Below are 26933 nucleotides of genomic sequence, written 5' to 3'. Positions count from 1 at the left end.
GTGTGGTTGAACTGCGCAGTTTCCAGAACCCCTCCATAGGAGTGAATGCGGGTTATGAAACAGCACAGCAGCCCTTGCGTTTCCAGAAGCCAACCTCCTGTGGCATGCACTTGGGTGCCGATATTGCTATGAACGGCTAATGATGTGAATAACCCTTTAACCTACGGTGGTCTATGCACAATGTAATAAAGGCTAAGTATTACATAGTTGTGTAACGAAAAAAAACGGAAGATAAAAATTAAAGACCATTTTAGAAGAGGTTTCTTTTGTTTAAAGCGCTGATATACAGCATGACTAAGGTGGGCAGAAGGTTTCTCATCTGATGCTGGCTTGCCCTGTAAGCTCCAGAGAAAGTTATTTCTGTAGGACACGGGGGGGTTAGAAGACTCCCAAGTGCAGATCCAGGTAAACAAGTTGTTAGCAACATCACTTAAAATGAGCACTAGGGGACTTGCTGCTAATCTACACGAGGGGCACACTACAAGACCCACCAAATGTAGCTGCAACACTAAGAGGACAAGCCCTAACTTATCCCAAGGCGTGCGTGTGTGTTTATTGTAAGAAAACTTTGTCCTGCTTGGATCCGTTATTTTTCCATCACTAATGGAATAACTACCATATGTACCCACAGTATTGGGAAAGTAAAATGAAAGAGCGTGTGGACGTGCCATGTCCTGCAAGATTTCCTTCTCAAAGGCTGGAGGTTTCCTCACTGCTCCAGAGCATTTCTGACCGATGCTTGGCACATTTGCCATCAGAAGTCCTGCTGTGACATGGAATCACACGGAGGTGCCCAAAGGACTACCCCAGCTGGGGTAAAGCCAGAAACATCCAAGAGAAGGAAGCAGATAACGTGGGAGCTCTATCTGGACTTCATGTTCTCACTCTACAGCTGCTACATGAATATGAGCAAGCTGCATTGCAGAGAGCTACCGTCATTCAAGGAGTGGCCCTAAAAAACAACAGTGCTGAAAATTGAAAAAATTACCATTTTCACAATCGGAGGAATTTTAAAATAATGTTGCTATATGGAGACAGACATAAAAGTGAACCCTCATAAAAAAAAATTTAAAAAAAAAAGTCGTTTTAGCTGCTGGTCAGCAAGTGAGGTTTGCACTGATCCCATAGAAAGAGGGATAACTGAAGATTTGCTACAAATGGAGCCAGCAGGGTCTACTCTAGGTTTATGATGTTACACGTCGCTGCCTCTTCCGCTCATTCAAGTAGTGATGGTATAGTGGATATCAAAAGTCTACAACACCCTTTTTAAAAAGGCAAGAAAAATTATTTCAGAACTTTTTTCACCTGTAATGTCACCTATAATCGGTACAAATCAATGGAGAAAAACTGAAAACATTTTGAAAAAAAATAAATAAAACTAAAATAATATAGTTGAACAATTGTGAACACCCTCTTATAACTGGGGTTGTAGTCGCATTCAGAATTAGCCAAGCACATTTTCATTTGTGTTAAATAGTAGTCACTACACAGCTACCATTTACAGTCAGTCATACTGATTAACACAATATAAAGTTTTGCTCTTCTAGTATAATAATAATCTTACTTATATAGCGCCAACATATTCCGCAGCGCTTTACAGTTTGCACACATCATCATAACTGTCCCGATGGGGCTCACAATTAAAATTCCCTATCAATAGGTCTTTGGAATCTGGGAGGAAACCGGAGTACCAGGAAGAAAACCCAAGCAAATACAGGGAGACACATACAAACTCCTTGCAGATGTTGTACTTGGTGGGATATGAACCCAGGACCCCAACACTGCAAGGCTGCAGTGCTAACCACTGAGCCACCGTGTTTTCCTGACATTTTCTTAGTTGCATATTACAGCAATAGCAAAGGTCTGAAAACAGCTTACAACACAACAAAAGAATCTCATTGTTGAAAATTATGTTTGGATAAAAGGTTAAAAAAAAAATCCAAGGCAAGCAATATACTAATTATTATTATTAATTTATATAGCACCATTAATTCCATGGTGCTGTACATGAGAAAGGGGTTACATACAGAGTTATAGATATTACAGTACACAAATTTAGAATGACAGACTGGTACAGAGGGGAGAGGACCCTGTCCTTGTGGACTTACATTCTACGGGATACTGGGGAAGAGACAGAAGGTCAGGGGTGCCACAGCTCTGGTGGCGGTGAAGCGGCAGCTCGGGCGGTTGGTGAAGCGGCAGCTCTGGTGGTGGCAATGCGGCAGCTCGGGTAATGGGTGAGGCGGCAGCTCGGGTGGTGGGTGAGGCGGCAGCTCGGGTGGTGGGTGAGGCGGCAGAATGGTTATTGCAGGCTGTAGGCTTTCTTGAAGAGATGGGTTTTCAGGTTCCGTCTGAAGGATCCGAGGGTGGTGGATAATCAGATGCGTTGAGGCGTGGAATTCCAGAGGATGGGGGATATTCGGGAGAAATCTTGGAGGCGGTTGTGTGAGGAACAAATAAGTGTGGAGGAGAGTCGGAGGTCTTAGGAGGATCGAAGATTACGTGAGGGAAGATAGTGGGAGATTAGTTCAGAGATATAGGGAGGGGACAGGTTGTGGATGGCTTTGTAGACATGCCTAATAAACCTGTGATGACGCATCATGAAGTGGCTTCAATGTGGCACAACAGTGACATTACCTAGAACTGGACGCCCCTCAAATAGTGATGAAAAGAAAAGTAGCATGTGTAAGAACACCATACCTACAGAGAATCATTGTGGAGGCAGAATTATGCTTAGAGGAGTGGGAACTAGGACTTTAGTCAAGAAGGGGGAAAATATCCGAATTACCGTTCCAAATATCAGTCAATTTTGCAACAAAACCTTCAGGCCTCTGCTAAAAAGCGGAAGAGGAATTTCAACTTTCAGAATGACAATGACTGAAAGCATACCTTCAAATCAGCAAAATAATGACTTCACCAGAAGACGATCAAATATCTGGAATGCCTCAGCAACACCCCAAGACCTGAATCCAATTGGAAATCTGTGGGTTGACTTAAAAAAAAGCTGTACACAGGAAATGTCTTCGCAATCTTACAGATGTGCAGTTCTGATAGACTTCTACCCCAAAAGATTGAATGTTGTAAAATTCAAAGGCTACTTCAATAAAAGTATTAGTTAAGTATTAAGGATGTGCTTATTTATGCAACCACATTATTTTCGTTTTTCGTTTTCCATCAAAACGATTTCAGCTTGTTTTTAAAGGGAACCTGTCAGCAGGATTGTGCGGAGTAAAATAGACAGTGTCAGATTGGCGCCGTTATAGCGATTAATTATACCTGGGTTGATGAAATCCATCTTGTGGTTGTTTATCATGTTTAGCTAAAATATCTTAATCAAAATGGTGCTGACGGCTGCACCTGCGCAGTAGCATCTATCGCATTCCGATAAATGCAACTGTGCAACCACCGCCAGCGCCAGATTTGCAAAGAAAAAAAACAATTAGGCCTCATCAAGATGGCACCAGTGCCGCCGCTCAGTAGCATCGGTCCCATAGATGGTACTGCCCAGGCACCATCTTGATGATGCCCAATTATTTTTCTCTCCGCCAAAATGGTGCAGGCGGTGCCTGCGCAGTAGCATCTATTGGAAAAAAAATGCCTAAATTAAAAGAAAATATGCACATTATCCACCTTATGCTACAGCGTAGGTGCCGCTGCCTGAATGCTAAATGGGATTTTTTTATTCCAAACCATATTATATATTTAGTATGCAAACTAGGGGGCATATCAGTGAGGGATCAGTTACCTTCAGCCATACTGATGAATATATAATCAGAGCACCACATGAACACCCCCCACAGGACGCCCTGAAGCACGAGAATCTCATTAGCGGAAAACTGCAAGTAAAGAATAAACAACAACCACAAGACGGATTTCATCAACAGGTATCATTGCAATCAGTATAACGGCACCAGCCTGACAGTGTCTGTAGTTACTGTGCACAATCCTGCTGACAGGTTCCCTTTAAATTGAATTGCACAGATCATAGGCAACATTAAAGGTGGAAAAAGTTCTGAAATTATTCTTCTGTGTATGAATTTTGTTTACATGACAAAAAACAGGCATTTTAAAACAGTATAGAAGAGACCTGTCAATCACCTCTAGCACCAACTCGGGGTGGTGCCGGACTGGCCTCGTCTATGGTTATGAACCTGGGGCTGAGCTAACTAGTAGAACTAAACGCAGACAAGGCTCGGATTCATGCAGCCTGCATTTTGGGCAGCATGTACCACATGACAGGTTCCTTTTAGGGTCAAATTAGGCCTGATTCTTAAGGGGTGACCATGGGCTTACACCGGTACACCAAGGAGAAGCCATGTATTGTGCTGCCACCTAAGGCCTCATACTAGGCGCATCTGCACTTTTACCCACAACAAACCTTTAAGTACAAAATCTGCATTTCACAACTTTCTTAGCTCAGAATGTACACAATAGAGTTTTCATCCTTTAGAATACAACATAGAACTACACAGCACACAGGAAAGAGAATATTACGAGCACTGTTTCTTTAATTCCATATGGACATCATTGGGAGTCCCTTGGGGTGTAGATGGACAATATAGAATTTGGGTTTTCTGCCGTATGACAACACGCAGAATGTAATTAAAATGGTTACAAAGTGGAAATGGCTCACCTTTGAACATACTGCTGGATGCAATCAAAGCTCCCTTGAGGGCTATCCCTGCCAACATTAGATAGATAGAAAGTGAAGGTTCGCACTTCCGTAGGACAGTCCGGTCGCGGGATAGTTATTTGCTGTATAGGAAATAAACATGGCATCAAAATGTATGACAAAGCACACATTACATGAATATACACCGCACTTATAATAAACAAGAGCAGCTTGATAGAAAATTGGATGGGTGCAGGAAAGGTGGTGGTGGTGGGGGTCACTGGGCTACTTTTTATCATGCGAACTGTACTTTCACCTAACTTAGAATAAAATCAATGCTAAAAAAATGTAAGAAACTTTGTAATGCATCTTATCAGAGAAGTCTGCAATTTTCTCCATTTATGAGCCACTTCATCCCCTACTCCTTGAACGCAACATTCACTCTGACAATGAGCTCAAATCACTCTTGCTCAAGAATAGAATGACTGCCAGCACAGTGAGGTGTCAGGCTCGGTTCATGTCTCAAGTCCTCATCCCTTTATAACTGTGAAACCCTTCACCTGTTCAGGACATTCGAAGTGACAAAAAGCCGTCCCGCTAACAGATGGTCTTCAGCTACAGCTCTGGCAAAAATTAAGAGACCACTGCAAAATGTTCAGCTTGTCTGATTTTTCTCTTTATAGGTATATTTTTGAGTAAAATGTAAATTGTTCATTTATTCTATAAACATCTTGACAACATGTCTCCGAAGATCCAAGCAATACATTTTATATTTATTTTCTGAAAATGAGAAATGGTCAAAATAACAAAAAAAATGCATTGCTTGCAGACCTCAAATAAAGCAAAGAAAACAAGTTCATAATCATTTAGAAACAACAATACTACTGTTTTCTCAGGAAGAGTTCAGAAATCAATATTTTGTGGAATAACCATGATTTTTAATCACAGCTTTCATGCGTCTTGGCATGCTTTCCACCAGTCTTTCACACTGCTTCTGGGTGACCTTATGCCACTCCTGGTACAAAAATGTAAGCAGTTCTTCTTTGTTTGATGGCTTGTGACTATCCACCTTACTCTTGATTACATTCCAGAGGTTTTCAGTAGGGTTCAGATCTGGAGATTGGGTTGGCCATGACAGGGACTTGATGTGGTGGTCCTTCATCCACGCCTTGATTGACCTAGCTGTGTGGCATGGCGCATTGTCCTGCCGGAAAAACCAGTCCCCAAAGTTGGGGAACATAGCCTGAGCAGAAGGAATCAACTGTTTTTCCAGGATAACCTTGTATGCGGCTTGATTCATACGTCCTTCGCAAAGAACAATCTGCCTAATTCCAGCCCTGCTGAAGCATACCCAGATAAACACCGATCTTCCACCAAATTTCACAGTGGGTGCAAGACACTGTGGCATGTACGCCTCTCCAGGTCTCCGTCTAACTATCAGATGACCAGGCAATGTTCCCCAACTCTGAGGACTGTTTTTTCCAGCAGGACACTGCGCCATGCCACACAGCTAGGTCAATCAAGGTGTAGATGAAGGATCACCACATCAAATTCCTGTCATGGGCAGCCAAATCTCCAGACCTGAACCCCATTGAAAACCTCTGGAATGTAATCAAGAGGAAGGTGGATAGTCACAAGCCAAGGTCAACCAAAAGCAGTGTGAAAGACTGGTGGAAAGCATGCCAAGATACATGAAAGCTGTGATTTAAAATCATGGTTATTCCACAAAATATTGATTTCTGAACTCTTCCTGAGTTAAAACATTAGTATTGATGTTACTAAATGATTACGAACTTGTTTTTTGCATTATTTGAGGTCTGCAAGCAATGCATTTTTTTGTTATTTTAACCATTTCTCATTTTCAGAAAATACAAAATTTATTGCTTGGAAATTTGGAGACATGTCAGAAGTTTACAGAATACAAGAACAATTTACATTTTACTCAAAAATATACCTATAAAGAGAAAAATCAGACAAACTGGCAAAAATTAAGAGATCACTGCAAAATTTTCAGAGCTGCATGATCGGTACTCAGACTTCAATGTTGGAAATCAAAATCTGCTAAAGTATACAGTAGTTAGAAGAAAAATGATAATGCAGCACACCCCAAAAGCTGTCTGGTCTTCAGCTGCACAATGTGAAGGGCAGAATTTAAAAGCACATGCATATTATTAAAGTACAAGAAGAAGATAGGGCAGTGGAGCAAAAAAGTCTACGATACTACACGATACTAGCACAAGTCATACAGTGAAACCCTGCAGGATGACTAAAACCAACTAGAGCATTTCAGGCTTTTTGGTTATGCAAATCAAATTCCTTTGTAAACTCAAAAGTATTAGATGTAGGCTAGGATCACTAGAAGATTATAAAGGTAATGGCAAGAATATCTACAGATAAATACTAGAATTATTTTTCAAACAATATATACAGACATACAATACAAAACAACGGAAAGCTGCAAGGGCTAGGATGTGCTGGAATAGTCAAGCTTGGGGTAAAATAGCACTACCATTAAGATATCCATGTTTGACGCTACAGGCTTCAAAAAGGGATTTTCTGATTTTGTAAAAACCCCCGTCACCTGGCTGCAGTTTGTCATTAAAATAAAGAACTACCGGTAACTGGTATTCTTTACTCGCCTTCCATGGGTCCAGTCTCTGCCGGTGGTCCTGAAGTCCAATTGTCTATACAAACAACAAAGGAAGGCGGGCACCGCACATAATATAAAGGCGATCAGCCACGTGCATATAAACAGTAACAGAAAAAGCACAAGAAAAGGATATGCACAAACTGGGATCAACCATATACAATAATTTTAACATATCATTACAAAAAAGGCAATAAACAGGACACACAATTAAAAACATTTAAAAACCAAACAGACCAACCCTCATCCTCCAGGACTAAATAATGAATATCAATATATATGAAAATACAGATGGTACACAGGGCATGAAATCAAATAGCAAGTTCACAATCCCAAACGGTCATCTCCCTCTTGGACTTTCCTCTGTCGGCTACCCCCTCGTATACTCCAGCCCTCCTAAGGGGTACACGTATTTGTGTACTTGCTTCTCTGGCAACCCCTCCCTTTGAGTACCCTGACTACCAAGGGATTGGCTCCGTAGTGATCAGGATCTGACCCTACATTGGGTGATTTATTCTATGGGTTGTCAGTATTAAGGTGGGTAGCAGGTGTGCTTATATATGGTGCAGCATTCTATTGATTTTGGTGATATTTATGCACTTTTTTCTCATGCCTGCTCCCTTATTAGGGGCTACAGATCACATTTAGCAACTGTAAGAGTAGGGGTCTAGATGGGTGGTAGCACGGGGCTTTGAGGATTTCTGTTGTGACCGTTTGGGATTATCTGAACTTGCTATTTGATTTCATGCCCTGTGTACCATCTGTATGTTCATATATATTGATATTCATTATTTAGTCCTGGAGGATGAGGGTTGGTCGGTTTGGTTTTTAAATGTTTTTAATTGTGTGTCCTGTTTATTGCCTTTTTTGTAATGATATGTTAAAATAAAATTTATTGTATATGGTTGATCCCAGTTTGTGCATATCCTTTTCTTGTGCTTTTTCTGAAGTCCAATTGTCTGCAACGCTGACACCGACAGACATTGGGACCACCAGCGAAAACTCGGTGCTAGGGAGGGAGAGCAGTTTTGGGGTTTTTTTTGTTTCGTAACTGGGAGGGACAGGATTTCTCAGAAACCATTAACACACCTTTAAAAAATGAAGCCACACTTTCTGATAATATCGTTATATGCAATGAAGATCCTATGTGGATCCTCTGGTCCACATCCTAATAGATGGTCTTCAACAGGACTGGAAGTGAGGACATCATGTCCAACTGACTACAGCCAAACAGGCCTCAACAGTAAAGTGAATGACTTCTAGCCCTGGTGGAGACCTCCTTTAACATACATTCATGCACAATTGTCACAGTATCTAGAATAAAATTTAGATTTTGAAAATAATGAAAACTATATTAGAGAAAAAAAAAATCTCAATCTTACCCCCTGGGTACCTTGGAATCGAATGGCTGGCTTCAAAGCTAAGGAGTCCTGGAAGGCAAAGGTATGATTTAAAATTTAATGTAAATGAATTACATGTAACCATACGTTAAGTACTAAAGTGCCCTCCATGCAGCCAAAAGTGAAGTGGAAAATTATGGCCGCCTGCTACAACCAAATAGTTTAAAGGGAACCTGTCACCCCCAAAATCGATGGTGAGGTAAGCTCACCGTCATCAGGGGCTTATCTACAGCATTCTGTAATGCTGTAGATAAGCCCCCGATGTTACCTGAAAGAGGAGAAAAAGAGGTTATATTATACTCACCCAGGGGCGGTCCCGCTGCTGGTCAGGTCGGATGGGCGTCTCTGGTCCGCTGCGGCGCCTCCCATCTTCATTACAAGACGTTCTCTTCTGGTCTTCACGTTGCGGCTCCGGCGTACTTTGTCCTGTTGAGTGCAGAGCAAAGTACTGAAGTGCGCAGGTGTCGGGCCTCTGACCTTTCCGGAGCCTGCGCACTGCAGTACTTTGCTCTGTCCTCAACAGGGAGACAAAGTACGCCGGAGTCGCGGCGTGAAGACCAGAAGAGGACGTCATGTAATGAAGATGGGAGGCGCTGTTCCGGACCTGAGTCACCCATTTGACAGGACCGCCCCTGGGTGAGTATAATCTAACCTCTTTTTCTCCTCTTTCAGGTAACATCGGTGGCTTATCTACAACATTACAGAATGCTGTAGATAAGCCCCTGATGACGGTGAGCTTACCTCACCATCGATTTTGGGGGTGACAGGTTCCCTTTAAAAGTCTACAGCATATAGGGCTCAGTACACAGGCTTGAGCAACATCTGCCAGAAGTCTCCATGTTCTCCCTGACTTTCCTCGCTTCCATCAAGCATACTGTTTTATTATGACAAGATAAATCGGGTTGAGAAAATATCATGCAGTCATCATTGTATAGCACTGTGCGTCTTCAAAGTTAGCTTACTATAAATCCTTTGGAAAGTGAAAACTATATTTAAAGACCACCTGCACTATAAAAATACTATGATAAACAGTATATTTCAAAGTCAAATACTTTGTTTTTCTCAAAATCATAAAACTATAAAAGAAAAAAAAAGATTGCTAAAAAAAAATCTGGAAAAAAATGCAGTAAAAGGTTAGGCTTATAGCCCATTGAAGAAAGTTATAACATTTGTTTTCTAGTTGCTATGGGCAACAGCTGAAGTCTTTGTTGGAAAGTATTGACTAAAGAGTTACTGTCACCAGGTGAAAAGTGGACAGTGGTTTTTTTTTGTATTTCTAAATCCAGCATATGGGCTTTTTATATACGGTAATGTAATTTTTATGGTCTTTACAAGGAGTCGTTGCTCACCAGATTCTATGGTGACGCGTATTTCGGCTACTCTGCATTATTACCCCATGAGCCACGCCCCCTGTGCAGACCATACATATTGGCACTAAACCTCGGGAATCGTATGGCGGATTTTTACAAATTAAGAACAATACTGGGGAGCAGCAGGAATACAATAGGAGCAAATACTGGTCAGGTTTTCATAGAGGGAGGTCCTCTTTAACCCCTTTACCCCCAAGGGTGGTTTGCACGTTAATGACCAGGCCAATTTTTACAATTCTGACCACTGTCCCTTTATGAGGTTATAACTCCGAAACGCTTCAACGGATCTTAGCGATTCTGAGATTGTTTTCTTGTAACATATTGTACTTCATGATAGTGCTAAAATTTCTTCGATATAACTTGCGTTTATTTGTGAAAAAAACGGAAATTTGGCGAAAATTTTGAACATTTCACAATTTTCCAACTTTGAATTTTTATTCTGTTAAACCAGAGAGTTATGTGACACAATATAGTTAATAAATAACATTTCCCACATGTCTACTTTACATCAGCACAATTTTTGAAACAAACTTTTTTTTTTCAAGGAAGTTATAAGGGTTAAAATTTGACCAGCAATTTCTCATTTTTACAACCAAATTTACAAAACCATTTTTTTTAGGGACCACCTCACATTTGAAGTCATTTTGAAGGGTCTATATGGCAGAAAATACCCAAAAGCGACACCATTCTAAAAACTGCACCCCTCAAGGTGCTCAAAACCACATTCAAGAAGTTTATTAACCCTTCAGGTGATTCACAGCAGCAGAAGCAACATGGAAGGAAAAAATTAACATTTTACTTTTTAGTCACAAAAATGATCTTTCAGCAATAATCTTTTTAATTTCCCAAGGGTAAAAAGAGAAAATGGACCTCAAAAGTTGTTGTCCAATTTATCCTGAGTACGCTGATACCCCACATGTGAGGGGGAACCACTTTTTGGGCGCATGGCAGGGCTCAGAAGGAAAGGAGCGCCGTTTGACTTTTTCAAGCTAAATTTGGCTGGAATTGAGATCGGACGCCATGTCGCGTTTGGCGACCCCCTGATGTGCCTAAACAGTGGAAACCCCCCACAAATGACCCCATTTTGGAAACTAGACCCCCTAAGGAACTTATCTAGATGTGTCATGAGCACTTTTATCCCCCAAGTGCTTCACGAAAGTTTATAACGCCCGGGCGTGAAAAAAAAAAATTCCTATTTTTTCCACAAACATGATCGTTTAGTCCCCAATTTTTTATTTTCTCAAGGGTAAAAGGAGAAATTGGACCCCAAAAGTTGTTGTCCAATTTGTCCTGAGTACGCTGATACCCCATATGTGGGGGGGACCACTGTTTGGGCGCATGGCAGGGCTCAGAAGGAAAGGAGCGCCGTTTGACTTTTTCAAGCTAACTTTGGCTGGAATTGAGATCGGACGCCATGTCGCGTTTGGAGAGCCCATGATGTGCCTAAACAGTGGAAACCCCCCACAAGTGACCCCATTTTGGAAACTAGACCCTCTAAGGAACTTATCTAGTTGTGTGGTGAGAATTTTGAACCCCCACGTGCTTCACTAAAGTATATAATGCCCAGGCGTGAAAATAAAAAATCCTATTTTTTCCTACAAAAATGATATTTTAGTCCCCAATTTTTAATTTTCCCAAGGGTACCAGGAGAAATTGGACCCCAAAAGTTGTTGTCCAATTTGTCCTGAGTACGCTGATACCCCATATGTGGGGAGGAACTACTGTTTGGGCACACGTTGGGGCTCGAAAGGGAAGTAGTGACGTTTTGGAATGCAGACTTTGATGGAATGTTCTGCTGGCATCATGTTCCATTTGCAGAGCCCCTGATGTGACTAAACAGTAGAAACCCCCCACAAGTGACCCCATTTTGGAAACTGTACCCCCTAAGGAACTTATCTAGGTGTTTGGTGAGAAATTTGAACCCCCACGTGCTTCACTAAAGTTTATAATGCCCAGGCGTGAAAATAAAAAATCCTATTTTTTCCCACAAAAATGATATTTTAGTCCCCAATTTTTAATTTTCCCAAAGGTAACAGGAGAAATTGGACATCAAAAGTTGTTGTCCAAATTGTCCTGATTACGCTGGTACGCCATATGTGGGAAAAAACTGTTTAGGCACACGTTGGGGCTCGAAAGGGAAGTTGTGACGTTTTGGACTGCAGAAATTGTCTGCGGTCGTCATGTTCCGTTTGCAGAGCCCCTGATGTGCCTAAACAGTAAAAAAAACCCACAAGTGACATCATTTTGGAACCTAGACCCCCCCCAAGGAACTTATCTAGATGTGCCCCCTTTTTGGAACTAATGTACGCTTTCTTGTAAAGTAAATTAGTAGTGCATGGAGGTGTGGTACAATCTGAAGCAATCCTTCATACACAGGCCAGGTTTTTCGGGGCAGGTGTCGCATTGATAAATGGTGTCCTTGCGTATTCCCCTTTTGTAACACACTCGGCACCTTTTTTGCGGCTTACCTTTTCTGCCGGTTGGCGGGACCACCCCCGGAAAATGCTGGCCTGGTACGATACGAGCACCTTCAGTTCCGGAAGTACTGGGGCCCTCTCCTTCCGGAGTACCAAATATCAGGGCCTTAACCACTACCTCCTGGAACTGAAGGTACGACGTATCGGTGTGGCGTGCACATCGTAACAGCAGGAAAGCGTTGAGCATTGCCATTTGTACGATGTGGACGGCCAACTTTTTGTACCACACCTTGGCCTTTCTCAAAGCACTGTATGGTTGGAGGAGTTGATCAGAGAGATCAACCCCCCCCATGCTTTTGTTGTAGCCCAGTACACAGTCCGGTTTGCAGACCTGTGTAGAGGTACCCCGTACAGTGCTGAGGGCTGTGCCATCACCATGTATGGTGGTCAAGAGAAGGACATCCCTCTTGTCCTTGTACTTGACCACCAGCAGGTGGTCGCTACATTGGGCCTTGCTCTCACCTTTTCTGAGCATCTGCCGAAGTAGCGTCTTTGGGAGGCCTCTCTGATTTTTGCGCACAGTACCGCAGGCTGCGGTACCTCGCGCAGAGAGGGATTTGTAGAGTGGGATGCTGGTATAAAAGTTATCAGTATAGAGGTGATAACCTTTATCCAGCAGTGGGTGCACCAAATCCCACACGATCTTCCCACTCACTCCCAGGACAGGAGGACACTCAGGGGGTTCAATCCTGCTGTCCTTCCCTTCATACACTCTAAACCTGTGGATGTACCCTGAGGCACTCTCACACAGCTTGTAGAGTTTGATTCCGTACCTGGCCCTTTTGTTGGGCAGGTATTGACGGAATCCGAGCCGCCCCTTAAAATGGACCAAGGACTCATCCACGCAGATGTCCCTTTTGGGCACGTACACTTCAGAAAACTTTTTGTTGAAGTGTTCGATGACCGGCCGAACTTTGAACAGACGGTCAAAGTTGGGGTCATCTCGTGCGGGACACTGTGCATTATCGGAATAATGCAGGAATTTATGGATGGCCTCAAAACGTCTCCGAACCATGGCCATTCGGAATACTGGAGTGTTATATAAAACATCTACACTCCAATATTGCCGCATTTCTGGCTTCTTCACGATCCCCATGTGGAGGACCAGGCCCCAAAACTGCATCATTTCAACTGCGTCTACAGGAGACCAGTTGGAAAATGATGTACCGGGGTTTTGCTCCAAAAATTGACGAGCATACAAATTAGTTTGCTCCACCATGAGGTTAATAAAATCCTCAGAGAAAAAGACTTTGAAAAAGTCTGTTTCTGTGAGGCCCGTGGTGTCAAACTTGATTCCTGATTCTGCCACAAAATCAGGAATCAGTGGCTCGTAATTTTCGGGGGGCGAGGTCCATGTGGGTTCCGCAGTGGGGAGCGCTGGTTCAGGAGTGGTGGGGGCTGCCTCATCTTCTGTCCTGGGGCGTCTGCGTGGTGGTTCCGCAGGACCCGAGGAGGAAGAGGAGGAGGAGGAGGAAGAGGATGAAGAATCAGAAAAGTGAAGAAAAGTGGGATCCTCTCCCTCGCTATCAGTGTCGGAGGCAAGGAAAGCATATGCCTCCTCCAATGAATAGCGCTGTTGGGACGAACGGGACGAGCGGGACATTTTTGTGTGAATATGGTGATTGGGTGCACTTTATTGATAACTGTATGTGTATGTGTGGGGGGATAGTGATTTGTGCAAACTTATCTGAAAAGAAAATGCTAAAAGGAGAAGAAAAACCTGTAAAAAAAAAAAAAAAAAAAAAAAAGGCAGGCACAAACTCTGATAAGAGAACTGCGTCACTTATCAAAGTTTGGCGGCTGCGGGATGTGTGTACGGAGGTTGCGCAAAAAGGCTGAAGGGAAAAAAGCGAGCGCGAGAGTTGATCGGTGAACTGTGTCACCAATCAACGCTCGGCGGCTGTTAAATGGGCGCACGGAAGGAGGTGCAAAGGGGGGTAAAAAGAGGGGGAAGGGAGATGGGGGTGGAAGTGGGGATTGGGCAGGGATCAGTGATCAAAACGTACGGTTGTAGTCAGGTGGCGCAAAAGGGGGGTGAAAAAAAAAAAAGGAAAACGGCAGGCACAAACTGATAAGTGAACTGCGTCACTTATCAAACTTTGGCGGCTGCGGAATGTGTGTACGGAGTTGGCGCAACGGGGGTGAGGGAAAAAAAGCGAGCGCGAGCGTTGATCGGTGAACTACGTCACCAATCAACGTTCGGCGGCTGTTAAATGGGCGCACGGAAGGAGGTGCAAAGGGGGGTAAAAAGAGGGGGAAGGGAGATGGGGGTGGAAGTGGGGATTGGGCAGGGATCAGTGATCAAAACGTACGGTTGTAGTCAGGTGGCGCAAAAGGGGGGTGAAAAAAAAAAAAGGAAAACGGCAGGCACAAACTCTGATAAGTGAACTGCGTCACTTATCAAACTTTGGCGGCTGCGGAATGTGTGTACGGAGTTGGCGCAACGGGGGCGAGGGAAAAAAAGCGAGCGCGAGCGTTGATCGGTGAACTGCGTCACCAATCAACGCTCGGCGGCTACTAAATGTGCGCACGGAGGCGGCACAAATGGGGGTGGAGGGGGTAAAAAGAGGGGGAAGGGGGGATTGGGGTGGATGAACGGGGATTGGGGTGGATGAACGGGGATTGGGGTGGATGAACGGGGATTGGGGTGGATGAACGGGGATTGGGCAGGGATCAGGGATAAAACTTACGTTTAGTTGTCTTCTTTCTTTAGCAGGGATTGTGGTGCTACAGGCTGCTGTGGCACCACAATACCCAGCACGGCAGGGAGATCCAGGCACAAAATCCAGCAGGGAGATCCAGCAGTATGACCGCTCTGTAGGAATCCTCAGCTAGAATGAGGACCCTGCAGAGCGGTCATACACAGGTCAGGCAGGTGACACAGACAGGTCACAGAGCGGTCATGCTGCTGCTGTGACCTGTCATTGGTGGGATCGACCATAACATCGATCCCACCAATCAGAGCTTTCCTGGTGACCTGGCTGTGACCTGCCTAGGATCGGATCTGTTCGCGCCATCCTAGGCAGGTCACAGCCAGGTCACCTGCAGGGCACAGAGCGGTCACAGCGTGATTGGCGCGATCGACGATGACATCGATCGCGCCAATCGGCTCCTGCAGGCCCTGCTGGGCCTGCACTGTGTCCTATCCTAGGATCGGTGCTATTAGAGCACCGATCCACGCAGGTTCCGGCAGGGCACAGCGCGGTAATACCGCGCGGTGCCCTGCGATTGGCGCGATCGATGCGATCGGCGATCGCGCCAATCCGGGGTGTTCTTGCCGGTGCCTGGCGTTGCCAGGCACCGGACCTAGGATCGAGTACATCGGTACTCGATCCTAGCCTGTGACCTCATTGTTTCAGCCGCTCCGATTGGCTGAAACAATGAGAATGGCTGTGATTGGCTGTTCAGAATTGAACAGCCAATCACAGCGATCGAGAGGGCGGGTGGGCGGCGACAATGCCCTGGATGCCGAGGCCATCTCCCCCCAGGTGAGATGGCGTCGGAATTTTAATGCGATCACCGCGACTTAAGTCGCGGTATCGCATTAAAGGGCAGGATGTACTATCCCGTCAAGGGTCAGATAGGCCCAGGGCACCTCGACGGGATAGTACGTCCAAGGTCACAGAGGGGTTAAAAGAGCCTAAAAATCCAACTGATTACCGTACATAAGATCAACCTCCAGAATAGGAATGGATTGTCACTCAAAAGTTCAGAATACAAAACACAAACATGATTAGATATCTTGCGTTAGTTTGAGATGTGACATACACAGCCAGATTATGGCAAAGTACCAGCATGACACTATCGAGTACATGCTGATTGATACAGGCTGAACACGGGGGTTCCCAGGGACCATCTGCTGGAAAAAACACCTGCTGAGTTTCCCCAATAAAACCCTAGAAAGATTTACTGAAAGCCTTTACTTTACATCCCACCACGTGTGAATAATCGGCACCAGCGTTGAGAGTTTCTGGAAGTGAAATCGAGAACACAAAACAGCCACACATCATGGTTCCTTTAAAGGGAACCTGTCACCCCCAAAATTGGCCTATAAGCTGCGACCACCGCCATCAGGGGCTTATCTACAGCATTCTGTAATGCTGTACATAAGCCCCCGTTGTAACCTGCAAGGTAAGAAAAACAAGTTAGATTATACTCACCCAGGGGCGGTCCGGTCTGATGAGCGTCGCGGTCCGGGGCCTCCCATCTTCTTACGATGACGTCCCCTTCTTTGCTCCTGCGCAGGCGTACTTTGTCTGCCCTGTTGAGGTCAGAGGCCCAGCACCTGCGCACTTTGTAGACAAAGTACGACTGCGCAGGAGCCACGGCACGAAGAAAATAAGAGGACGTCATCGTATGAAGATAGGAGGCGCCGGACCGCGACACCCATCGGACCTGACCGAACCGGGAACGCCCCTGGGTGAGTATAATCTAACCTTTCTCATCTTTCAGGTTACATCGGGGGCTTATCTACAGCATTACAGAAGGCTGTAGATAAGCCCTGATGCCAGTGGCCGAAGCTTAGGCCAAAAACATGGGGTGACAGATTCCCTTTAATAAGATTACGTCTCCCACCATCCAACAATCTCCACTCTCAATACTTCTTCCAACAATCCTATAAACTGGCCTGCACAATCTCTCAACCAACAGAAGACAGCCACTGCCTCTAGCTGATGAAGCATTGCTACTATGGGCTCAGACAGTTCTGACAAATCCACAGAATATGTTCAACTGGAACGTAAAATGCTGCCTTGTTACACAGTAAGCATGAGCAATTATTTTCAGAACACCCTTAAAAAGTGAACAAAGAACTATTTGTGTGATGAACCCTCCAGCCATAGTAGCCAGATATGTGGATATGACATGTGCCAACTAACTTCCTTTATTTTCACGGCTTCTCTCAAAAACACTCAAAATGGCAAGCTGTGCCAAATTCTAACAGTGTGTATATTTCTTTATTTGGATTGAATATGCTACAGTGTCCGAAGAAAAACATATGTCCTGGCCTGGAAATATACGGTATATACCAACCAAACCAATCAGAAGTTCCTGACTAGGGTACAAATTTCTGGCAAAAGCAAGCACCACAGAGAAGATATGCATTCATTAAGTTTCATGTGATTCTTAATGAATTCGGCATATCTTACCCCCACCATGCTAGCCTTAAAGAATTCTCATTATAATAGTCTCAAAATGCACCACAGAATGCACATCAGTCTCATTAGGGCCAACAAAGACTTGTTTACCAGTAACTATTTTTCAGAACCCATGACAGCACCATGAGAGAGAAGATCCGCCCTTTAAGGACAGGAAACCTTCAGGACAAAAAGGGCAGAACCACTCCCTAGCATCAGTTGCATTACAGAGCACGATAGGACCACCAATGGTTATTACAACAATTCAAAACGCACCACCACGTATCTTAAAATTCAAATGTGAACTTACAACCCTAGTGAAAGTAGTACTCACCCACACATGACAGGAGAGAATATAAGGGTGCTGTCACGGGTTCCCGAAAAATCCCATTACTGGGAAGCAACTAAGTCTCTCAACCCATGAAACCACCACAAGAGGATTACAGAGAAATAAGAATTCAGGGAGAGAGACCACAGCCTGCAGAATCCTTCTCCCAAACGTAAGGTAAGAAGAGGAAATCATATCCAGCCTATAATGCTTATAGAAAGTGGAAGGAGAAGACCAGGTTGCCACCTTACAAATCTGCTCGATTGAAACATCTAATCTCTCCACCCAGGAGGTTGCCAGAGCCTTTGTAGGCAGAGTGAGCCTTCACACCTTCTGGAACGGCTTTGCCACTTGCTGAGGAAGCTAAAGAAATGGCCTTCCTAATCCACCTAGTTATTGTGCATTTTAAAGCCTTAAGCACTGTCCTGGGTCCCTGGAAGGACACAAATAATGAACTATCCCTCCTCCAAGCTTCCGTAACTCTCAGGTACCTAACCAGACATTTTTTAAACATCTAAGAGTACGTTTTTTTTCTTTTTTGTGTTAGAGCAAAAAGGAAGAACTACCCCTTGTGATCTATGAAATAGGGTAGGTAGGCTGGCTCAGGTTTTAAAATGTCTTCTAGGATTTGCGCAAATGGTGGACCTACAGAAATGCACCGAATGTCACTGATCCTACGAGCAGATGTAAAAGCTGCTAGGAGGGCCGTTTTAAGTGAAAGAATCTTAAGTGACACAAAGGCTCAAATGGTACATTCGTCATGGCTGTTAGGACCAGATTTAAATTCCATGGAGCCAACTTCTCTCTCAAAATGGATCTAGATGAACCTCTAATAAATCTAGATATCCAATGATTCATAGCCAAGTCACAATTATACAGAGACCAGATGCGGACACCTAAACTTTACGTGTACTAGTGGTGGACAGGCCTAGTTCAACACCTTTTTGCAGGAGTTCCAGAATACGACTAGCTGGTGACCCATCCTCCAGTTTTGACCCTGAAGCGATTAAAAACCTTTCTCCAAGTTGTTGTATACATTTTTGTAGTAGCTACTTTTCTACTCTGAAGTTGGATGGAAATAAGATTAGGGGGGAAAAAAAATTCTCTTAACCGCACCCTCTCAAATTCGATACCTTTAAATGTAGTTGAACAAGGAGAAGACAGAGTCAAAATGCTAAGAGTATAAAGATTTTATTTATTTTACAAAAATTTGCATATATACGATATAAAGTTTTGTTTTTCCTTTTTATGGGTACAATGTGATTAAATCCATAAGTGAATATAAAGGGCTGCGGAATTGGTCAGGAAAAAAGTTACCAGTACATGTGCAATCAATAGATTAGATCCCTGCTTCGCATCTATATCAAATGATACTCGCAGATTCAGTAATGCTCCACATTTACTAAAAAGGACAGTAGTCTAGAGAAGGAGCACTGAGCACCTGCTTGTCATATAATACTCATCATTGAATGCTGCACGTTATGTGAGGTAGAAAAGAAGGGAGTATACATCAATAATAAGAGTAATTACACATGATTTCAGTGGTTCTTGACAAGACCACGACCCTGTTCCCCACGGCTACCGTTAAATGTAGATTGGCTACTTGTGGATGGTGCACCGACCCCTGTGAGAAGGTTAGGAGTCTCCGGAAGCATCCACTGTTTGGTGACAGACATCCTTAACCATGAACACCATGGTCTTCTGGACCAAAAGGGACCCATCAGAATAATTCTTGCTCTCATCTGGTCTTCCGTCATCTTCCCATAACTAATGGGATTAAGACCACTGGTGGAAAGGTGTATGCCAGGTCATAATCCCATGGGATCAGGAGGCATCTACCACTTGGGGACTCTGCTGGGAATTGGAGAACAGAATCTTCACACTTTTCTGTTCAGTCTGTTGGCAAATAGATCTATATCTGGTAGGTCCCAAATCTGTACTGGGTGGGCCATTTAAATAGATACACCTGGGTGGGCCGCTTATAAAGTTGCATCTAAAATGGCCGACTTCAAAATGGCAGCCATGATCACCAGCCATCTTGAAAAGTTTTCCCCCTCCCATATACTAATGTGCCACAAACAGGAAATTGATATCACCAACCATATAAATGGCCCACCCTGTACTATCTGGCTGAAGGCGACTGATTTAGCTCCCACTCTCGTCTTAGTTGATTGCAGCTTAGAAAGCCAGCCTTGACGTTTTCTTTTCCTTTTATATGAAAAGCCATCAAAGAAAGGAGATGACCCTCAGCTAGTTGGAATAAGCGATCTGCCACCTCCATCAAGTGTCTGGATTGGATATTCCCCCTGGTGATTTATACTGTACTAGATGGTGGCCCGATTCTAACGCATCAAGTATTCTAGAATATGCATGTCCATGCAGTACATTGCACAGCCCGCGCAGTACATTGCACAGCCACGTAGTAGTATATAATACAGTCCACATAATATATTGCACAACCCACACAGTATATAGCACAGCCCACGTAATATATTGCACAGCCCACGTAATATATTGCACAGCCCACGCAGCATATTGCAATGTGGGCACCATATCCCTGTTAAAAAAAAAAAAAAAAAAAAGAATTAAAATTAAAAAAAAATAAAAAAATAGTATACTCACCCTCCGTTGGCCCCCGGATCGAAGCGGTTACCGACGCTCCTCGCACGCTCTGGTCTGAAGAGTGCATTGCGGTCTCGCGAGATGATGACGTAGCGGTCTCGCGCGACCGCTACATCATCATCTTGCGAGACCGCAATGCATGGAGCCGTCACCGGGGCATCGCGAGGAGCGGGAAAGGCCTGTTCCTGATCCGACGGACGGTGATTATATAACTATTATTATTTTTTATTTTTTTTAACATTAGATCTTTTTACTATTGATGCGGCATAGGCAGCATGAATAGTAAAAAGTTGGTCACACAGGGTTAATAGCAGCGTTAACAGAGTGCGTTACACCGCGGTCAACGCTGCCATTAACCCTGTGTGAGCGCTGACTAGACGGGAGTACGGAGCAGGCACTGACTGCGGGGAGGAAGGAGCGGCCATTTTTCCGCCGGACTGTGCCCGTCGCTGATTGGTCGTGGCTGTTTTGCCACGACCAATCAGCGACTTGGATTTCCATGACAGAGGCCGCGGCCAATGAATATCCGTGACAGACAGACGGAAGTGACCCTTAGACAATTATACAGTAGAATATGCCACTAACACCCAATGGCATGAGAGGATTATAACATGGTGACCCTGTAAGGGATACAAGAAGTTTCCTTACTGCAAGTTGCACTGCTAGCAATTCTTTTCATTTAACTACTCTTTTGTTCTCCAGACGCCCTGGGGCCTGACAATGGAACCGATGCACTGGTTATCACGCTATTTATCTTCCTACTGTCAGTGATTGACAGCATTTAAATGGTTAAACCACTCTAGAATCTCCTGGGAATGGTGCAGGCTCAGCTCCTGAGCTCCATACTGGCACACAATGTGCAACACGTGAAGAGGTCAATGTACCCACAGTTTGAAGTGTTTTATATCTGATGACAGAGCCACTTTAAAGGGCATGGCAGATAAGTAACAAACAGTTGGGTACAAGCGATCTACATCAAGCAGGCTATATACACCCATAGCCAGAAGCGCAGCGGACTCTCCGGGAACACTGTACACTGCTACATATAGACTGCATACAATTAAGCATCCTTAGGGTATGTTCACACTATGCGGTTTTTACTGCGGAACCGCCGCGATTTTGCCGCTGCGGGTCCGCAGCTGTTTTCCATGCAGGGTACAGTACAATGTTACCCTATGGAAAACAAAAACCGCTGTGCCCACATTGCGGAAAATCCCGAAAAAAACCGCACTGAATTGCTGCGGAAAAAAAGAAGGACCATGTCGCAGCGATTCTGCACCCATAGAAATGCATTGATCCGCTTACTTCCCGCATGGGGCTGTGCCCACCATGCGGGAAGTAAGCGGATAATGTGCGGGTTATACCCGGGAACCATATTTGAGTAAAAAAAAAGAATTAAAATAAAAAATGATATACTCACCTCTGAAGTCTCAGCGCTGCAGGCGGCCGTCCGGTCTCAGGTTTGCTATGCGACCAGGACCTGCGGTGACGTCGTGGTCACATGACCGTGACGTCACGAAGGTCCTGGTCGCACAGTATCTTTGGAACCGGACCGCCGCCTGCAGCGCCAAGGAGATCGGGACATCAGAGGGTAAGTATATAATTATTTTATTATTTTTAACATTACTATTGATGCTGCATATTGCTGCATATGCAGCATCAATAGTAGGGGTAAAATCCTGCAGCGGAATCCGCAGGACAAACCGCGATAAATCTGCATTCATAACCGCAGTGGGTTTGCCCTGCAGATTTATCAAATCCGCTGCGGGAGAACCCGCAGGGACCCGACGCAACGTGTGAATGTGGCCTTAGGCTGCGGTCACACTAGCAGTATTTGGTCAGTATTTTACCTCAGTATTTGGAAGCCAAAACCAGGAGTGGATGATAAATACAGAAGTGGTGCATATGTTTCTATTCTACTTTTCCTCTATTTGTTCCACTCCTGGTTTTGGCTTAGAAATACTGAGGTAAAATACTGACCAAATACTGCGAGTGTGACGGCAGCCTTAGCGTAATGTTTGAGAGGTTTCACCACCTGTGAGGTGGCGGAATTCCTGGCAGTCTTATAGGTGTGCTCAGAAAACCTGCCAGTGCAGAGATGCAGCGCTCTCATCAGACTCCAGGAATGGCTGTAAAGTATTACTCATCATTTACTGCATATGTCAGTGATGCCACCACGTGCATGCGGGCAGAGGACTGCGCCGAGACGTGGGAAGGCTAGGTGCCAGGCTAGAAGCAGGACACTTGTGAGGCTAGCAATCATCCATAGCAGTAGGGGCAGAGACCTATAAGGGAGGCTGCATAACAGAAGAGGAATGGCAGACTAAACCGTGATTTGTGGGAGGAACCTTTAACCTTGTCATGACCGAGCAATTTCTCATTTTTTGAGCATTTTTTCCCCCCTTACCTTCATCTAAGACCCATAGAAGAGCTTATTACACAAAAACCACTCTTCCCCCAAACATTTATTTCACTGCAATTCTGCTGTTGCATTTATGGTTTTCTTTTTAGTACGTTCATTGCTTGGTAAAAACATGACAAAAAGACTTTCCAGGTCAATACAGTTATGACTATAAGCGATCATGTCCATTTTATTTTCTATTTAAATAATATTTTTTTTTTATATAGCGCTAACATATTCCGCAGCGCTTTACAGGTTGCACACATTATCATCACTGTCCTCATTGAGGCTCATAATCTAAACTCCCTATCAGTATGTCTTTGGAATGTGGGAGGAAACCGGAGGAAACCCACGCAAACACGGGGAGAACATACAAACTCTTTGCAGATGTTGTCCTTGATGGGATTTGAACCCAGGACTCCAGCACTGCAAGGCTGCTGTGCTAACCACTGAGCCATCGTGCTGCCCAGTATTTAAAAGGTGGTGTCCACTACTAGGACATTATGTCCCGTGACCCCTGCAGCCAAATATCTGAGGCTTCACTCTCCTCGAACATGTGACGACATCTGCAGAAAGGGAACGTCAATGAGAGGAAAGTGAAGCTAGCGCCGACCGGCTGCAGGGATCACTTGACATACCGTGCCAACACCACTGGAATAATGGCAGCACAGAATGGAAGTGTTATTTAACTGGGAGGAAACACGGATTCAGAAGGGTTTCTCTGCGGAAATTATCAGCCATTACCAAAATTCTCAATTGAGGTAAAATCTGTATTCAGTGACCTCGGACTTTCCCGTTACTGATACAGGAGATGGCGGTTGCTACTGATGAGTCTGTGTATACGGGAAGAGGGAGGAGCTCTGCCAGGTACATAGATTTCTATTTATAGCACCCGCCATCTCCTCTCAGTAATGTCCGTGGTCACTGAATACAGAGGTTACCCCAGAATTGAGAATTTGATGACTGATCAGTACTGGAAGAGAAAGAAGTAGATTGTGAGCCCCATCAGGGACAGCGATGATAATGTGTGCAAACTGTAAAGCGCTGCGGAATATGTTAGCGCTATATAAAAATAAAGATTATTATTATTATTAAGCAGATTTCTCTGATATGAAAATAAGCAACAGTGTAAAATACCTTGTGTACTACTGATTTATGAAATAAATATAAAAAAATAAACTAAAAGAGTTTCTTTAAGTTTCTGCATAACAAATGATTAGAACACTTCTTACAGAGCCCATGTTCCCTACAGATCATGTGCTCGGTTTATACTGTCAGTTTAGGCGCCGTCTAACCCCTTCCAATATTAAGGAACCTATAGTAAATAGCCTGGATCAGTCTAAGAGCTGCCACTGAAGCCCCTGCTGTTGACCATTTACATGCTGCTGTCATTCGCTGACATGAACATGCACCAGCTCTCATTGGCCCCACACCACATGATCACAGGCAACCAATTGGATACCCTGACAGCCGGGGGTCTGAAGACTCCTTTCATTGTCATCTTCGTACCCCTATGAAGCTCCGATATAGGTGGAGACAGATATTTTCACTAAATACTGCAGTTACGTTGCATTGCAGTATATATTCTCTTGTATATAAAAAACACAACATTTGGTTTTGCTGCATTTGTTGAAGCCAGATCAATTAAAATATGGAATCAACCCAATCAGTATACGCCATAAAGCAAAAAAAACAAATAAAATTAAACTGCCATACAAACTGGTTAGCAATAACAATATCAGCTCACCACGCAAACAAGCTCGCACTTAGCCCCATCAACAGAAGAATAGAAATTACAGGACTTTTGAGTCTCGGAAAATGGAGACCACAAAGCAAAAAAAAAAAATGTAGTTTTCCTGAACAATATTCTACATTTTTCTGCACCTATTGGGTACCTTAGGTTGTGCTTGGTCATGGTGCATTTCAGTGATTTTTTACACGCTTCTCTATTGCATTTGTCTCTTTACGGTACATCATGTTCTACATACAGCTGCTTGTTTTGGGGAATTCCTGGTATTTGACAAAACTTTATTGATACAGTAATGTGTACATTACATGCGGTTTTAGTGCAAACATTTTTTTTTTTTCCTGCAGATTTTTAATATCTAATGCAAATCTTTGGGAAAATCTGCCCAGAATAAGTGTACTTACAAAAGAAGTTGACATATGCAGATTTGAAAAACGCACTGCAACACAGTTTACGCGGCGTAAAAAAAAAAAATAGAACAGTGGGCATGAGATTTCTATAAATTCCATCCACATTGCTAGAAGATCAGTGAAAAGATCACCAAATACTCATTATAGGAACGTAAGCTTAAGGGGAGTCTGTCACCAGGTCTTCGCTACCTGATCTGAGAGCAGCATAGCATAGGAGAAGAGACCCTGATGCCAGCGAGGCGTCACTGATTACTGGGTGCAGCAGTTGGGACATGGAGCAGAGCTGAGACAGCTAACCGTGCCCACATCAGCCTCTCCATGTACATCGCCTAATGACAGCGAGCTGCTTAGCAAAGGAGGGAGTGCGGTCAAGCTAGCAGGCACGTGAGCTATAGCCCAGGCAGTAATATTTCTCCAGGTGATAAAACCTTCATTGTAAGTAAATAGCACACAGCCTGATGAGTGACATACCTAAAATCCGTGTTTCAGCCCATAATTACAAGTAATTATTATTTTATTAAGACATCACTTATTTATCTTGTAATTATTTAAATCAAATAAAAATGATGGCTTAATATTATGATTACTTGTAATTAGGGGGTAAGTCGGTGATATACACAGTTTACACCAGTTAAATTGGTAATTGGCGAGCAATCTCAGGTTACAAATAAAATCATGCTGACAGGTTCCCTTAACACCCTTCACGACCTATGACACATACAGTATAAACGTCAAAAGTCATGTCCTGCCTTCCATGCGGGCTCCGGAGCGGAGCCTGCATGTTTTCCAGCACACGACAGCTGATTTATTTAGCGGACATGTGCCCCTAACAGTCGTGGGTGGAATCGCCCATGATAAATACTGCCATCAATCTGCAACAGTGGCATTTAACATGGTAGCGCCGGAAGCACGTCACTAACCCAGCCCATCGGTGCCCCTGTTGTGTGATAACAGAGCGCCAATGGGATGGCATGACAACTTGGGGTCAGCAGGAGATCCCTGTGGTTGTCATTGCTACACATAGCAGGGCGATAAGTATCACAAGCAATCAGAAGATCACAACTTCAAGTCTCCTAAGGAGACTATTGAATAATAAAAAAAATAAAAATAAAAATGTAAAAAAATCACCCCCATTTTGCCCCATTCAAAATAAAACAATTAAAAACACATATTTGGTATCGCCAAGTACAGAAATGCCCGATCAGTAAACGGTGTAATGTGAAAAAAAGCCAGAATTGCTTTTTTTGGTCAGTGCAACATTGCAGTAAAATGCAATAACGGGCAATCAAAACATTGTATCAATGAAAACGTCAGCTCGGCGTGCAAAAAAAAAAAAAAAGCCCTCACCCAGCACCAGATTACGAAAAATGGAGACGCTACGCGTCTTGGAAAATGGAGCCATGTGGGTTTTTTTTTACATCACAAATTAAGGGAAAACAAAACAAACCTATCCACATTTGGTGTCTACGAACTCATAATGCCTTGGAGAATCATAATGGCAGGTCAGTTTTAGCTTATATTTTTTAAACAACTGTGGGATTGCACTTTTTTTCTGCACTTTTAATTCCCCCCCCCCCCCCCATTTTCCAGTACACGATATGGTAAAACCAAAGTTGTCGTTCAAAAGTACAACTCGTTCTGCAAAAAAAAAAAAAAAAAAACTAATGCGGCCATGTTCAAGGAAAAAAATAAATAAATAAATTATATGGCTCCGGGACTTAAGGGGAGCAAAAAAAAAAAAAAAAAAACGAAACCGCCAAAACTGAAAATCCTAAGGTCGTGAA

At 43.8% G+C, this 26933-nt stretch overlaps 1 protein-coding gene across 2 annotated transcripts in view; it reads right to left on the bottom strand.

Annotated features, from left to right (window-relative positions):
* The window catches only part of ELL (elongation factor for RNA polymerase II), a 122463-nt gene that overhangs the window by 45064 nt on the left and 50466 nt on the right, over nucleotides 1-26933 (bottom strand). For both annotated transcript variants that reach the window (XR_011315378.1, XM_069740580.1), the window contains exons 2-3: nucleotides 8642-8689; nucleotides 4634-4755 (exon numbers count right to left, since the gene is read on the bottom strand). Coding sequence is in view for 1 of the 2 variants with exons in the window: in XM_069740580.1 (XP_069596681.1) it covers nucleotides 4634-4755; nucleotides 8642-8689 (170 nt within the window). In the remaining variant the exon portion in view is untranslated. The remainder of the gene's footprint in view (nucleotides 1-4633; nucleotides 4756-8641; nucleotides 8690-26933) is intronic.

The sequence above is a fragment of the Ranitomeya imitator genome, chromosome 1 (genome assembly GCF_032444005.1).
Source record: "Ranitomeya imitator isolate aRanImi1 chromosome 1, aRanImi1.pri, whole genome shotgun sequence".
Taxonomy (NCBI): Eukaryota; Metazoa; Chordata; class Amphibia; order Anura; family Dendrobatidae; genus Ranitomeya; species Ranitomeya imitator.
This window is presented reverse-complemented; position numbering and strand designations above follow the sequence as displayed.